This window comes from Monodelphis domestica, chromosome 2, assembly GCF_027887165.1.
Source record: "Monodelphis domestica isolate mMonDom1 chromosome 2, mMonDom1.pri, whole genome shotgun sequence".
NCBI lineage: Eukaryota > Metazoa > Chordata > Mammalia > Didelphimorphia > Didelphidae > Monodelphis > Monodelphis domestica.
The window spans coordinates 245,063,338-245,080,945 of NC_077228.1; the positions used below are offsets into that span (position 1 = coordinate 245,063,338).

At 36.8% G+C, this 17,608-nt stretch overlaps 1 protein-coding gene across 8 annotated transcripts in view; it reads left to right on the forward strand.

The window, feature by feature from the left end:
- DNAH9 (dynein axonemal heavy chain 9) overlaps positions 1-17,608 on the forward strand; it is a 755,194-nt gene that overhangs the window by 160,663 nt on the left and 576,923 nt on the right. For 7 of the 8 annotated variants that reach the window (XM_056817453.1, XM_056817454.1, XM_016430769.2 and 4 more), the window contains 4 exons: positions 562-688; positions 3,979-4,234; positions 5,988-6,229; positions 8,123-8,258. In XM_056817453.1, the coding sequence (XP_056673431.1) occupies positions 562-688; positions 3,979-4,234; positions 5,988-6,229; positions 8,123-8,258 (761 nt within the window). The remainder of the gene's footprint in view (positions 1-561; positions 689-3,978; positions 4,235-5,987; positions 6,230-8,122; positions 8,259-17,608) is intronic. The other variant, XM_016430771.2, reaches the window with a different exon arrangement.

Below are 17,608 nucleotides of genomic sequence, written 5' to 3' on the forward strand. Positions count from 1 at the left end.
TCTCTAGATGTAAATAAATGAGTTTGAATTTGCTATCTGACTGCTTATTTGATTTAACTGTTGATTGGGGCAAAGGGTAGAGGTTAGAGAGTTTGTAGGTTGCCCTAAATCTCTTTCTAAATAAAACTAATTCCTGCTCACCGATTTTGAGTCCAGTATCTCAATAGTTCATGGAATGAAAGTCTTTGAAGAAATTAGAGCAGCAATGTTTTAAACAGAAACCCATGATAGGGTTTCTTTTAGTGTCAGAAATCCCCAAAGGTGACTTGAATGGCTCCAAAAAACAGCTCCTCCATTTATCTACATGGCCTTTGGGCCTCCACCCCTTTCTTTCTAACCTCCTAAGTTGTCTTAAGCTGGAAGAATTATTTACCCATTCTGTTCCACAACTTTTTGTTGGATTTACCACTCAAATTAAAAGGCAGGATTTTGAAATTATTTTTTTTTGAAAATTTTATTTTGAAATTATTATTGTTTATACCACATTAAACTGACTGTCAACTCCCAGTGTCCTGGGATAGTTCTATGGGTTTTAACAAGGAATTTGTTTTCCTCTTGAAGGTATGAGACAAAACTTTATGATAGCTGGTGCCAGACAGTGTCAGAGAAGTCACAATACAATCTCACTCAGCCACTCCTCTGTCATGATCCAGAAACTAAGCAGATCATTGTCAACTTTAACCCACAGGTAAGCAAACTATAGAAAATTTTGGTAAGAATCCACTGTGAGACTCTAAAGCCACTTGTTTAATCTTTGGCAAAATAAATAAGAATGAATGAGGGATAGTAAGCAAAGTATGTTCTCTGGCTTGCCTTCTATAAAAAAAACTTTTGTTTCACTGAAAGAATGTTATCTTTGAAGGCAGAGGCCTTAGTTTTTATACTTTATGTCATGGTAGTCTCTCGGTGATCGAGAATGACTATTGTCTTTGTGCAGTTTCATCTACGGTGTACCCTCATGTGGCTTTGGAGTCCAAAGACTGAGGCACAAAGTTTGTGGCACATGGGGCATGGGATGCCAGTTGTTACGGGAGGTGCGGTTGTGGCCTGGTGTCGGCGTTCACGCGCAGCAGCAAGACGTCGATATCGTTCATCTTCAAAGGTGGTGGTGGCATGGTTAATGTGGGTTCGCCAGCTGCTTCTGTCAGAGGCAGCAAGTTCTAGTTGCTTTGGTGTAATGCCAGCCCACTTCAAGTTTAACTTTAGCTGATCCTTGAATCTTTTCTTTGGTCGGCCTTGTTTCCTGTCGGCCTTATAATATAATATTATACCTTTTATACCTTAGAAAGTACAATATGTTAATAAATTGATTGGTTTGTAGAGCTTCCATGTTTTTACATGGGCTTTTCATTAATGTTTTAAGTTCAGAAAAAAAATCATAAAAAAGTTATGACTATTTAAAAATCTGTATCAGTATGTCATAGTGTATTGAGAGCAGGCCTCAGAGTTCAGAAGACCTTGATTCAAGTCCTTTCTTTAATACAGGGTGACTAAGATTCTTGGCAAGTCATTTTACCTCTCAATTCCCTAGGCAAGTTGGTAAAGAGTACTACCTCACCAGGAATTCCCCACATAAATGAAATCACACATCTAGGGTTTTTTTTTTTAATATAAAATATATAATAATTCAAAAAATAATTGATTGAATTCCTGCTATGTGCCAGGTAGTAAGGGATACAATGACAATTTAATTCATCCAGCATTTAAGTGCCTGCTATGTGTAATATTATATAAGGTAAGGAGTGTATATTGTAATAGAGGGATAAATTGTAATAGGAAATATTCCTGAGGGTGTCTATTGATCAATACTGGATGACTAATGGATCAAGGTTTTTGCCTACCCTCCTCCCTTCAATGCCTCCCAGTTTCCTCCCCTCTTCTGAAGCCTTTGATTCTCCTTCCCCCTCTTTCCCAGAGGGAAAGGTTTCCTATACTATGAGGTTTAAGAGAAGATACTCTTTCCTCTTAATTTCTCATGTAAGTAGGTTTATTGGGGAAGACAGGACAAGGATAGAGGATGAGGTAAGAGGAATGGGGGTTTTCCCTAATCTATACAAGGAGGGTTAGGAGGATATTGTGGAAATGGCAATCAGTCACTAGCAGGGAGAGTCAGAAAGTCTGGAGGACAAATATTTTTCTTCTTTCTTCTTTTAACCAGCCAGATAAATATCAATTTGCTGACTAGCAAAAGCATTAGGGTCTTCACCATCAGCCTAAAACTTAGTCCAAAAGTTTCTCCCCAAGCTCCAGAAGCCAAAAGAGTCTCTTAGCCTAGGTCAGAAGTAAGTTCAGCCCAATTCAGCTGCTGGCTTGGCTCCCACTGTCTTTCCCCAGGAACATTTTGATTGACAGATCTTCTGTCCTCAGCTTTCTGTATTGCATGCATGTAAATTCTCTTCCACAATATTGAGATTGCGTACTTAAGAAGGTAACTAACAATAAAGGTACCATTTGGCAAATTCCAGAGAAATGGCACAGACATTAAGACACAACTTCACAAGATGGAAAAATCTCTAAAGGGCTTGATATTGGAGATGTTAATGCTATATTAACTTGCACTGAGAAAATTCTTGTCTACCAAGCATATTCATTATTAATGCAGATCTGATAGCTGCCATCCTGTAAAGAATTGAGTTTCAACTTTACTTCCCAAAAAAGGTACATTGCTTCACATCCTCTGTCTACATCCTCTATTATATAGCTAAATTGGCCTATTCCCTTTCCAAAATCTCTCACTTTCCCCCTTTTCCAACCAAGCCTTTGCTAAGCACATTCCTTGTGGTAATGAAGATAGCAGCATGAAAATCTTAGAAAGTAAAAGATAATTGCTTGACATTTCAGTTCTTAATAAATGCTTTTTAAAATTCATTCGTTGTTAGTTGGTCATTCTTTCATGGGAGCTTAGAACATAGAAAGAGTAAGCCCCAGGAATTATACATGGGGCATCACTATTGCTATAATAATCACCTCAAAAACATCCAAGCCCCGACCGTCAAATAATCCCCTTCTTCTTACATTGTTTCTCAGCCAATGTTAAATATTAACATAAGGCACAGCCCCAAGTGATAAAGTGCTTCTTCTGCTATTATTGCTGTTTTAATGGTTTTTTTCTGTCCCTCTTCTTCCTTCTACTTTGCAAATATGATTCATAGAAGTAGAAAATGAAAGTAGGAGAGGCCCTAGATAGATTTTTACTTAGATTTTCTATATTTGGATCCAACGGGTATTTCCCATCTTATCTCAAAATAATCTTTATATATTCTGTTATCTAGCCAACTTCATTATTCTGTTTGCCATACCTTTTGCTTACACTGTAATTGACTCTCTTTAATTTTAGCTGCTCTTCCATTCCCATTTCATAAGGATTTCATAATCCTTCCTTTAAAGGCCCAACTCAGGGCTTCCCTTTTCCTTAAAGCTTTCCTTGATTTTACACCAGCTGGAAATGCTCCTTTCCTCCTCATATTTCTCCTACTACTTTATGTGAACTCTCATTTGCATTTATTTTCTTATATTTGTTTTTGTTCATATCTTATCTATCCAAAAAATTTTTAAGCTTATTGAGAAAAGATGACAATTTTTTTTATTTCCTTGGAATCTAGTTCAATGATTGAGACATTGTGGGAATTTATTAACAGTTTGCCAAGTAAATCGAATGGTCTTATACCATTAAATGCCTTTGCTAAATATAAAGCTGAATTTAAGAGATTTTTAGAGATAGGAGAAGAATTTTATGATCTTTTGGGTTTCTTACTTGTTGCTACATAATTCACATCATCATAAAATGATTAGGGCTCCAAATTTAGGAGCAGAATCAAAACAACTTTGAGACTCTTCAGTCATAGTCTGTTGTGTAACTTAACCAGTGCCAAGACCTCTTCATATTAATGATGACAAAGAAAACCCTCCAGAAAATACTTCACTGGCCCAAAAATTACAGATGAAACTGACCTCACTTGTGTTGGTTCTTTTCTTCAGCTGATTTCTGTGTTGAGAGAAGTGAATTATCTCAAAATGAGACAGAAAAGACACATTCCTGAGACAGCAGCAGAAATCTTTTCCTCAAGGGAGTATTATAGGCAACTAATTGCCAATTTAGAACTGATGAAAAATTGGTACAACAAGATTTTGAAAACTATGCTAGAAGTGGAGTTTCCATTGGTAGAAGAGCAGCTGCTGATTATTGACCTCCAACTAAGAACAGCAGAGGAGAAACTGACGTGGAAGACAGAAGGTAACAGCTCATTCAGATGGAAGTCTGAGGGAAAGTAATGAGGCTAGGAGAACCTTGTTAACTATTTCCTTTTTCTCTACCAAGTAATCTGGTTTAGGATTTGAAATGAATCTCTGTCTTAGTGTGTTGCTGTTTTCAGAACAATTTGTTTAAAAATTTGGTGATGGAAATGAAACACTAATCAGTTCCATATGGGAATCTTACCTGAAGAATCAACCTTCAAATCAAGGTCTTGCCAAAAGAGATCAATCATCATTAATTTTAACTCTCAAATCTATATCTTTAATCCTGACTTTTCAACTGTACTACAGCAAAATATTTTCAACTTTTTATAGGGCATCACCACTAAGCTATACCATAAATGCATCAAATTTAGCACATACAAAAAAAAAAAATCCAGACCTGCACTCTTGCCCATGCAAACATTCCAGGAACCACTGGAGGCTCAGGTCTCTAAGTGGGGGAGGGGTCCTGGGACCTTCCTTCTTCCTTCTCCTTTAACCCTAGTGTTCTCTAATTCAGGCTTTTTGAGGGGGCATACCTTTTAAGTTGAGTCCAGCAGGAGGGTTTCTTGGCTCTGTCCTGTTGTTAGGTCTGGTTTTCAGTCCCCTATGAGCATTTGATTTTTAAATTGGTAAGGAAGAGCCTTAAGAGGTCTGAACTTTCTCTGCCTCTATGCCACCATCTTGACTCCACCTCCCCAAAAGCCATGTTTTAGGAAGATATCCATCAGTATTTTTTAGAACAGAGTAAAGAAAAGCAAGTTATATGGTTGTTGTAGTAATCTGAGTGTGAAGTGATGAGGTCCTGCAAGGCAGCATTTGGAATCAAGAACACACACACATATGTATATATGTGTATATAAGGATCAGTAAGTAGCATTAATACTTTACTCAAGAATTTACAGTGGTTCTCTGTTCTGACCAAATCCAAAATGTTTTCTTTCAAGATTTTCCCTTGGTCCAAACCTACCCTATTTGTCTCCATAGTCCTGGTATACATCTTTTCCTCTACGAAGGCTAGAACTAGTACAAAGGTATTGAAATGATTGGCACTGGTTTGACTGAAATATAGCATCAAGAAGAATGATCCAAGATCAAAGGATCTTACAATAAAGAGCATTAAATAATAAACTAAGGATTTTATATTTTATCTTTGAAGCAATAAGTAGGAAGGTGATTAGTAAATGCCAGAGTACTGCATTCAGAGTCAGAAAATCTGGGTTCAAAATTTGGTTATACCTCATGTTCCTTGTGTGACTTTGGGCATGCCACTTCCTTTCTTTAGATTTCCCTTTCCTCAACAATTAAATGAGGAAGTTTGACTAAACTGGTCATGTCAGCAAAAATCCTAAGTGCAACCTGAACCATATAAAATATAATTGGGAAATTTTAACAAAATAAATAAAAATAAAATATCAATGACTTATTTTCTCTTTTTTTCCCCTCCCACCCATTGCACATTTGTAGGACTGGGTACTTACTTGATTATTTAAATACCAATTGATTAACTTTTAAATGGTAATTAGTCTGGAGTCTTGGAATAAAGATTCATCTCCTAATTGCCCTCTAATTATTCTTTGAGGTTTTTGAGTTGTTTTCTTGGGGTGGCTGGAAATGAAAAGTGTTCACCTCTGTAGAAAATGTCAGAAAAATATTACAGACACTTAACTTGTATTATCTTCATGATAGCTAAATATCTATATAAATCTGAGTTACTTTAATGGACTTTCTTTTTTTGGGGGGGAGAACAGGTGTTTGGGATTATATTATAAAAATCACTACTAGTGTACATGATCTTGAGCAAAGGATTCAGAAGACAAAAGATAATGTAGATGAGATTCAGAATATCATGAAAACTTGGGAATCTCCTATTTTTAAGAGGAAAGATGGAAAAAAAGAATCTCTTCTTTATCTAGAAGACCATCAAGAACAACTGGAGAAATATTATGCTTTTATCAAAGAGTGTGGCCTTAAGATCCATGCCCTTGTTCAGGTAACAAATATAGCCTACAAAGAAATGGCCAGGGGGATGGGGTTTGGGGTGGGGAGATTAGTAGTGTTAAGAAATTCTAGATGGGGGCAGCTAGGTGGCTCAGTGAATTGAGAGCCAGGCTCAGAGACGGGAGGTCCAGATTTCAAATATGGCCTCAGATACTTCCTAGCTGTGAGACCCTGTGCAAGTCACTTCACACCCACTGCCTAACCCTTATTGTTCTTCTGCCTTGGATATATGATATTGAATCTAAGATGGAAGGTAAGGGCTTATGAAAAAAATAAAATAAGAAACTCTAGAGAATGAGACCTGTGCATTACACACAAAAACTTCTCTGAGAGTGTGTGATTGTGTCTATTACTGTCATTCAGTCATGGACAACTCTTTGTGACCCCATTTGGAGTTTTCTTAGCAAAGATACTATATTGGATTTCTATTCCTTCTCTAGTTCATTTTACAAATGAGAAAACTGAAGCAAAGAATTGAGTGACTTGTCTAGGTTTATTCAACTAGTAAGTGTCTAAGGTTAGATTGAACTGATGTCTTCCTGACTCCAGGCTCCGTACTCTATCCACTACACCATCCATGTGTATGTGCATCTCTCTCTCTCTCTCTCTCTCTCTCTCTCTCTCTCTCTCTCTCTCTCTCTATATATATATATATATATATATATATATATATATATATATGATATATACATATATATGTATACATGTGTGTATGTGTATTTATGTGTATGTATATATATTTATATGTGTGTATACGTAAGTAATGTAAAGGAATTCAGAAATTAAATGCATCACTGAATTTTATAATTTTCATAGTCAATTGTTAAAGCTTTATATGTTTTTTAAAAAGGACTAAAACACATTTCAAAAGTAAATGGTCAAACAGTCTTCATGTTAGTGACATGGGTCAACCCACATATGAAATAACCCAAAGAAAAGTAAATTAAATGACAGTGTCAGTAACCACAGAATTTTAAGACACATTAAACTACCCCATCTCCATAAACCTCTTGATAACCTAAAACTGATTAGACAAACTAAAGAGAAGAGATAAGGATATGATTTCTAAGGAATAGCTGCCTTTGAATGGGAAGGAAATGAAATTGCAGAACATTATAATGAGCCACAAGTAGTAGAAAATATCCATTAACTGGCAGGAAATCAATATAGTATGTACCATCAAAGCCTGAGGATTCCTTTTAAGTAATCTTATTCATAAAATTAAGAGAATCAGCTATAAGTAGAAAAAAGGCCCAGAAGACATTAGGCACAGACCACGGGTTCTTCTCTGCATATGTTTCAGGCTAACAAAGTTAGGCTGGTGTTCAAAGAGAGTAAAATCTCTTGTTAACAAGGAACCTGTTAAAGGATAATACACTTGTTGGACCTTATAACTCTATACTTGATTGTTGCTACCTACTCTGCTAGAGATTCAATATGAGGATAATATTTCAGATATGTCCTCTAAGTGTCAGAGTAGAGAGAGTGCCAGGTCTAGAGTCAAGAAGGCTCATCTTCCTGAGTTTAAATCTGACCTCAGACACTTACTAGCTGCGTTATCCTGAACAAAAGACTTAACCCTGTTTGCCTCAGTTTCCTCATCTATAAAATGATCTGTAAAAGTAAATGGCAAACAGCTTTTCTTTTTGATTGGCAAAGAGCCAGTCAAACTCCAAATGTGTCCAAGAAGAGTCAGATACAACTAAAACAACTGAACAACAAATATTCCAAATGCTCAAAAGACCTCTTATTTCACTGGCATGTACATTCCCTGCAATGATACAGACCTCAACTCCTTCATGCCTGAGCAGTCAGTTTTCATGAGTACTTGTATATTTAAGTCCTGACACATGAGCCAGTGCTTCCATGCTTTCTTTCTTTCCAGGAAAACATGAAACTCTTCCTTGCAGATCCAGCATCCAGTATGTGGAAGGCATACATTGACTACCTTGATAACATGGTTCTTCATGGATTCTTCATTGCTATTGAATCTTCTCTAAATTATCTCCTGGAAAATACTGGTAAATGGCTTTGGACTGTGTGATGATTATTGTGGAATATGAATGCTGATGAAATTCTCTAGGTGGAAAAGGATAGCAAATCTGCATCCTGAAAACTAGTTTATCAAATAATCAATTTTTTAGAGATGTAGAATCTAGATAGACATAGTGATTAATTAGAGATAGAGAATCTATCTAAGAGTACCCACAAATTCAAAGGGTCTGATTTTTATCCTAGAGGTTCCACTTATAGCAAGGATGGTTACATAGTCAGTTCAGGGGAATCATCATTTAATTTCAATGTATTCCTATTTCACTACCCCATGTGACTTCAAGTGTATTCCTCCTACTATTTGCACCAAATTCATGCCCCACTTATATTTAACTAATTAACATCAGTTAGCTTTTAATACCTCTCCTCAATACTGTCTTAGTCCTTTAAGTGAGTGGACTCCAACTTGATGCAAATTTCTACATAAACATAAGTTTATGTCCAAATATGACAGCCTTATCATAGCTACTTTTGGACTGAGTCATGAATTGTGTCTGGGAACATAGAACATACTAGGTTTTAGAGTTAGCTAGTTTAATATTAATTAACCCAGACCTGCTACTGGCTTGCTCTTCTGAGCTTCTGAAGCTCACAAGATCATTACCATCTCCAGTATCCTTAAAAGCAAGAAGGTATGGGAAAACAGAAATAAACAATACTGAGGTCCTGCATACTCATTTTCATGCTGGCTTCAGGTGAGAGGAACTTAGGCCTACCTAAGACACCCTCGCTCAGCAGTTTTTTTTTTCTTTCTTCAATGACAAGTCTAGAAAGAGCCCACAAGATAATGAGGACCAGCTGTTTTGTGCCTTTTTCAGAATATAGCAATAATTTATCCATAGCCAACCAAAAAAATATGCATCTTGTGGTTATCAGATCAAAACAAGTTGTAGAATGTATACTCTGTATCTTTATATGGCCTTTCCATTATACCTACCTCATCAAATCTTTCGGAAATAAGTTCCCTAGTTTCTTCCATATAAGTGAGGAGATAAAGGGAGGGATAAGAAAAGAGAGGAACTCAGTATTGGGAAGGTATATCATTGATAACAACTCCTTTGGTGAAAAAGAAAGATTCTGTAAAAGGAGATGGGGACTTTATGATGGGTATGATTTGCAAGGATTTGTACCTAGAGTAACCACTTAGAAGAAGGGCAAACAGAACTTCTAGAGGAAAATAGGATTACAAGGACCCATGGAGGAGATTCCAAGGCAAATAGGGAAAAATGACTATATGGAGGACAAAGGTTAATAATGAACTGTACAATCAAGCAGAGATATAAAATTTTTTTAAGGAGGCAATATCCTTTCTACCATCTCTAGGAAATAGTATTTCTAAAAGTAAAGCATAACAGGAAAAGAATGCAAGGGTCAAGATCTACACAGAAAATGTTTTGAAGAAAAATCCAAAGTAGGTCCATTAGAAACTGTAATTCTATGAGGAATACAAAAGCTAAAGAATGAAATAAGTATAAAGCCACAAATTGAAGAATAAAGATAGAAAAGACAAAAGGGAAAATGAATAGTAAAGAGAATTAGGGAAAGAAATCTTTTTTAAAAACATGGAAAATTAAATAAAAATAAAGAAAACAAGTTGAAGGGAAGGAAAGAGATTTATTTAACAGAGAAAAAAGGGAAAGAATGAAATTATTATGTAAATAGAACTTTAAAGAAATAAATTAATCAAACTCCATTCCAAGGGAAAAGAATATCAAAAAGAAGTAGGCTAACTTGTGATAAAGAGAAGAAAACTTTAATGTAGATTAAGTTAAAATAACTGACATTTAAATTATGTTTCTATTCACTTCCATTTCTCTCTAATATGTTTTTCTAAATTAGGATTTCCCCACTGTTCAGTCTTTTCAGTTAATGTCAGATAAGAAAACAAAACTCCAGAAGATGTTGTTTATAAGAAATACTTCTAAAAAGATATAAACAGAAGAAACATTAAATGCTGAAATAAAATTTATATGCATGAAAAGGCTAAATAAGGAAACTGCATTATACTAAAATAAATCATATGCTCAAACAACTAATATCAGTATTAAACTTAAATGCTACAAATGCATTAGTAACCAAAGTTCATTAAGGAAAAACTAACTAAATTTTAAGAAGATACCATTACACAATAGTGGCAGGACAATTTAATGTCTCTCAGTTTTAGGTAAGTTTAACAAAAAGATAAGCAAAAGAGAAAATATTTGATTATTTTTAATCAAATTGCTAAAGTAATCAGCACTAAAAGACTTTGACAATCTTTTAAACAATTATCTCTAAAAACACAAGTATTTTCCGGGCAACAAGGTGGCTCAATGGATTGAGAGCCAAGTCTAGAGAAAGGAGGTACTGGGTTCAAATTTGACCTCAGACATTTCCTAATTGTGTGATCCTGGCAAGAGTTTAATTCCCATTGCCTAGGCCTTATCACTCTTCTGCCTCAGAACCAATATACAGTATTGATTCTAAGAGGGAAGGTAAAGAGTAAAAAAAAAGAATATTGGTATTTTAGAGTACTACATCTACAAAAACTGGCTATGTATTAGAAAACAGATATTGCAAACAACTGGAAAAATTCAGAAGTAATAAACATTTCCTTTATAGACCATACTACAATTTAAAATAGTAATCAATTTAGGGAACACAAACAAATGATATAAACCCAAATGGAGACTTAACAATGAAATCCTAAATAGCAAGTGAGTCAAAGAATAAATTATAGAAATAATTTATGATTAGTTACATGAAAGAAGTTGATAACAATTAAACAAAAGGCCAAAATGTCTTGCATGTTGCTATAGTAATCTTTATGGGAAAAAACATACCCCAACAAACATAAATTAACCAAATAAAACAGGACAGTATTGATTAAATATATATTTTAAAAATTCCAAATCGAGACTTCTGGTCAAGATGGCAGCTTAGAAGCAGCAAAAGTTCAGACCTCTGAAAACCCTTCCTTACCGATCACAAACTGAATGCTCCTAGGGGACTGCAATTCAAACTTAACAACAGGACAGAGACAGGGAACCCTCCTTCTGGACTCAAATCAAAAGGTAGGCCCCCCCTCAAAAGCCAGAATCCTAGATCACTCAGGTCTAAGGGGAAGGCAGAAGGAAGGTCCTAGGACCCTTCCCCCCCCCCCCAACCCAGAGCACTGAGCCCGCAGCAGCAGTGGGAACCTCAGGGCCTGAAAAGGTGTTGCTTTGAAGGGCTTCCCTTGAAAGCAACCTGGGCCAGTCTCGGGTCCAATACAGACAGCAGGGAAGCAGCCTGAGAGAGTCGGGGGGAGCCTGTAGCCCCCTGGCTGGGTCCTTCCATCAGAGTCTCACTGGAGGTTTTTGCCACGGGGCACATCCAGACCAACACAACTAAACCTAATCCCATCAGGAGCCCTCAGAGCTCAAGGAGACCAGGACCCCTCCCTCCCCCACACCCCCCCCCCCCCAGAGTGCAGGGCCCTCTGAAAAGACAGGAACCTCAGGACCGGCAAAGGACAGTACTGTGCCAGGCTTGGAGCGTGGAAGTAAGGCAGCAGAGAAGCAACTGGAGGGAACTGAGAGCAGTAACACCTGAAACGCCAGCAGGCAGGGGAGGGCAGACCCTGGGCTTCCCCAGGAAGACAGTGCAGCTGAGGAGAACGGACAATTTGCCTGGGGCTAAAGCCTCAGACCATCAGACAGATACACTAAAAGCCAGTCCTCCTCACTCAGATTTCTGACTGGAAAGGGGAAGAAAAACCATAGAGATGGCAAAAAGTACAGAAGTGCCTCCAAACACCAAGAAAAGCAAGAAGAAGGGGGTGACTTTGAACACATTTTATAGAGTTAAAAAAATATAGATGAGATAGAAGAGGAAACACAAAAAAATGCTCCAAAACCTTCCAAAGGAAATGGAAATTCTCCACAAACTCTTGAAGAATTCAAGTCGGAAATTATCAAAAAGATGGAAGCCTTCTGGCAGGAAAAATGGGAAACAATGCAAAAGGAACTCAGCAATCTGAGAGACCAAAATATGCAAATGCAGAAACAGCTTGAAGCCTCAAAAAACAGGTCACACCAAATTGAAAAGGAAAACCAGTCTTTAAAGGTCAGAATCAGGTAACTGGAAGACAATGATCTTGCAAAAGAGCAATAAGTAATAAAGCAAAGTCAAAAGACTAAAGAATTAGAAGATAACATAAAATATCTCACTGACAAGGTGACAGACCTGGAAAACAGCAGAAGGAGAGACAATCTGACAATCATTGGTCTACCAAGAAGCCAGAAATAAACAGTAATCTTGATATCATGATACATGATATCATCAAAGAAAACTGCCCAGAGATTCTAGAAAAAGGGGACAAAATATGCATTGAAAGATTTCACAGAACACCCTTTACACAAAATCCCCAAAAGACAACTCCCAGGAATTTAATTGCCAAATTCCAAAGCTTCCAATCAAAAGAAAAAATCTTACAAGAAGCCAGAAAAAGACAATTTAGATATAAAGGAACACCAATCAGGGTCACACAGGACCTAGTAAATTCCACTCTGAAAGACCATAAGGCATGGAACATGATATTCAGAAAAGCAAGAGAGCTGGGTCTTCAACCAAGAATCAGCTACCCAGCAAAACTGACTATATACTTCCAAGGGAAAGTATGGGCATTCAACAAAATACAAGATTTCCAAGTGTTTGTAAAGAAAAGACCAGAGCGAGACGTCTGGTCAAGATGGCAGCTTAGAGAAAGCTAAAGATCGGAGCTCCAAAAAACCCTTCCTTACTGATCTCAAACAGAATGCTCCTAGGGCATCGAAATTCAAAACAAACAGCAGAATAGACCCCCGGAAACACTTCTCCTGAACCTGGATGAAAAGGAACTGCCCCCCCCCCAAGAGTCGGAGCTTGAGATCACTCGGACAGAGCCAGGGAACCCTCCTTCTGGACTCAAATCAAAAGGTAGCCCCCCCCCTCAAAAGCCAGAATCCTAGATCACTCGGATCTAAGGGGAAGGCAAAGGGAAGGTCCCAGGACCCATCCCCCCAACCCAGATAAAATACAACATCCATTCCTATTAAAAACACTAGAAAGCAAAGGAATAGAAGGGTCGTTCCTAAAAATAATAAACAATATATATCTAAAACCATCAGCTAATATCATCTGCAATGGGGATAAACTAGATGCATTCCCAATAAGATCAGGAGTGAAACAAGAATGCCCATTATCACCTCTACTATTTGACATTGTACTAGAAACATTAGAGAAGAAAAAGAAATTGAAGGCATCAAAATAGGCAAGGAGGAGACCAAGTTATCACTCTTTGCAGATGACATGATGGTCTACTTAAAGAATCCTAGATATTCAACCAAAAAGCTAATTGAAATAATCAACAACTTTAGCAAAGTTACAGGATACCAAATAAACCCACATAAGTCATCAGCTTTTCTATACATCTCCAACACAGCTCAGCAGCAAGAACTAGAAAGAGAAATCCCATTCAAAATCACCTTAGATAAAATAAAATACCTAGGAATCTATCTCCCGAGACAAACAAAGGAACTATATGAACACAACTACAAAACACTCTCCACACAACTAAAACTAGACTTGAGCAATTGGAAAAACATTAACTGCTCATGGATAGGACAAGCCAATATAATAAAAATGACCATCCTACCCAAACTTATTTATCTATTTAGTGCCATACCCATTGGACTCCCAAAATATTTCTTTACTGATTTAGAAAAAAACCATAAAGAAAGTTCATTTGGAAGAACAAAAGATCAAGGATATCCAGGGAAATAATGAAAAAAAAAACCACATACGATGGGGGCCTTGCAGTCCCAGACCTTAAACTATATTACAAAGCAGTAAGAGACAGAAAGGAAGATCAGTGGAATAGACTGGGGGAAAGCAACCTCAGCAAGACAGTATACAAAAAACCCAAAGAGCCCAGCTTTTGGGACAAAAATCCACAATTCGATAAAAACTGTTGGGAAAATTGGAAGACAGTGTGGGAGAGATTAAGCTTGGATCAACACTTCACACCCTACACCAAAGTAAATTCAAAATGGGTGAATGACTTAAACATAAAGAAGGAAACTATAAGTAAATTGGGTTAACACAGAATAGTATACATTTCAGACCTTTGGGAGGGGAAAGACTTTAAAACCAAGCAAGACATAGAAAGAATCACAAAATGTAAAATAAATAATTTTGACTACATCAAATTAAAAAGCTTTAGTACAAACAAAACCAATGTAACTAAAATCAGAAGGAAAACAACAAATTGGGAAACATTTGTCATAAAAACCTCTGACAAAGGTTTAATTACTCAAATTTATAAAGAGCTAAATCAATTGTACAAAAAATCAAGCCATTCTCCAATTGATAAATGGGCAAGGGACATGCATAGGCAGTTCTCAGATAAAGAAATAAAAACTATTAATAAGCACATGAAGATGTGTTGTAAATCTCTTATAATCAGAGAGATGCAAATCAAAACAACTCTGAGGTATCTCCTCACACCTAGCAGATTAGCTAACACGACAGCTATGGAAAGTAATGAATGCTGGAGGGGTTGTGGCAAAGTAGGGACATTAATTCATTGCTGGTGGAGTTGTGAACCATTCTGGAGGGCAATTTGGAACTATGCCCAAAGGGCGATAAAAGAATATCTACCCTTTGATCCAGCGTTAGCACTGCTAGGTCTATACCCCAAAGAGATAATGGACAAAAGACCAGTACAAAAATATTCATAGCTGCGCTCTTTGTGGTGGCCAAAAACTGGAAAACGAGGGGATGCCCATCAATTAGAGAATGGCTGAGCAAATTGTGGTATATGTTGGTGATGGAATACTATTGTGCTAAAAGGAATAATAAAGTGGAGGAATTCCATGGAGACTGGAACGACCTCCAGGAAGTGATGCAGAGCGAGAGGAGCAAAACCAGGAGAACATTGTACACAGAGACTAATACACTGTGGTATAATCGAACGTAATAGACTTCTCCATTAGTGGCAGTGTAATGTCCCTGAACAATCTGCAGTGATTCAGCAGAAAAAACACCATTCATAAGCAGAGGATAAACTGTGGGAGTAGAAACACCGAGGAAAAGCAACTGCCTGACTACAGTGGTTGAGGGGACATGACAGAGGAGAGACTCTAAAGGAAACCCTAATGCAAATATTAACAACATAGCAATGGGTTCGAATCAAGAACACATGTGATACCCAGTGTAATCACACGTCGGCTATGGGGGCTGGGGGGAGGAAAAGAAAATGATCTTTGTCTTTAATTAATAATACTTGGAAATGATCAAATAAAGTATTATAAAATTAAAAAAAAAAAGAAAAGACCAGAGCTCTGTGGAAAGTTTGGTATCCAAACACAAAGATCAAGAGAAACATGAAGGAAAGGAAAAAGGAGAAAAATGTTATCTTTTTCTTTTATTCAAACTCTCTTCTATGAGGAAGAATTTGTATCAAATTATGTATATTAATATGTGAGGCAAATGTAAAGTATAACTCTCAAAATTATATGCATCATTAGAGTAGTAAGAAGAATCATGCATAGGGAAGGTCTGGGGCATCAATATGATGTGAAGAAAGGGGGGGATAGAAAGAAATAGGGAGGGGGGAATGTTTGATGGTATTAAGATATACTCCAAGAAATAGAAAAAAAAAACTAAATTAATATTCTTTCTCACACAAAGATACACATGGGAAGAGTAGGGGAAGAATTCTCCTATAAGAAGGGGAGGAAGAGAGTTTTTACTTGAACCTTACTCTCATTGAAATCAACTCTGAGAGGGAAGAACATCCAGATCCATTGGGATCTTGAATTTGATCTTATCCAACAGGGTAAGGAAGAAGGGAAAACCAAGGGGGATAGCGGGGAGGAAACACAAAAAGGGAGAGAAGGAGAGGGGGGGAGGGGAAGGGAAAAAAAAGGTAGGGGACAAGGGGGACTGATTTAAAGTAAATCACTGGCTTAAAAGGTTATAGCTAAAGAAGAAAGGTCAGAATTAGGGGAAGATATCAAAATGCCAGGGAATCCACAAGTGACAATCATAACTTGGAATGTGAATGGGATGAACTCACCCATAAAATGTAGATTAATAGCAGAATGGATTAGAATCCAAAACCCTACCAAATGATGTCTTCAAGAAACACACATGAGGTGGGTAGACACAAGGTCCAAATTAAAGGATGGATGGATTAACCTTCTGGACCTCAACTGATAGAAAGAAGGCAGGAGTTGCAATCATGATATCTGACAAAGCCAAAGAGCAAAAATAGACCATATCAAAAGGGATAGGGAAGGTAAATATATTTTGTTATAAAAGAGTATAGACAATGAGAAAGAAAATTATAGGCCAATCTCCCTAATGAATATAGATGCAAAAATCTTAACTAGGATACTAGCAAAAAGACTCTAGCAAGTGATCAGAAGGGTCATTCACCATGATCAAGTAGGATTTATACCAGGGATGCAGGGCTGGTTCAATATTAGGAAAACCATTCACATAATTGACCATAACAACAAGCAAACCAACAAAAATCACATGATTATTTCAATAGATGCAGAAAAAGCCTTTCATAAAATAAAACACCCATTCCTATTAAAAACACTAGAAAGCATAGGAATAGAAGGATCATTACTAAAAATAATAAACAGTATGAATAAGCAGTATATATCTAAAACCATCAGCTAATATCATCTGCAATGGGGATAAACTAGATGCATTCCCAATAAGATCACGAGTGAAACAAGGATTCCCATGATCACCTCTATTATTTGACATTGTACTAGAAACATTAGCAGTAGCAATTAGAGAAGAAAAAGAAATTGAAGGCATTAAAATAAGGAAGGAGGAAACCAAGTTATTGCTCTTTGCAGATGACATGATGGTCTACTTAAAGAATCCTAGAGATTCAACCAAAAACTAATCTAAATAATTAACTTTAGCGAATTTGCAGGATACAAAATAAACCCGCATAAGTCATCAGCATTTCTATATATTTCCAACACAGCTCAGCAGCAAGAACTAGAAAGGAAATCCCATTCAAAATCACCTAAGACAAAATAAAATACTTAGGAATCCATCTCCCGAGACAAACACAGAAACTATATGAACACAACTACAAAACACTCTCCACACAACTAAAACTAGACTTGAGCAATTGAAAAACATTAACTCCTCATGGGTAGGATGAGCCAATATAATAAAAATGACCATCCTACCCAAACTTATTTATCTATTTAGTGCCATACCTATTGAACTTCCAAAATTTTTTTTTACTGACTTAAAAAAACCATAACAAAGTTCATTTGGAAGA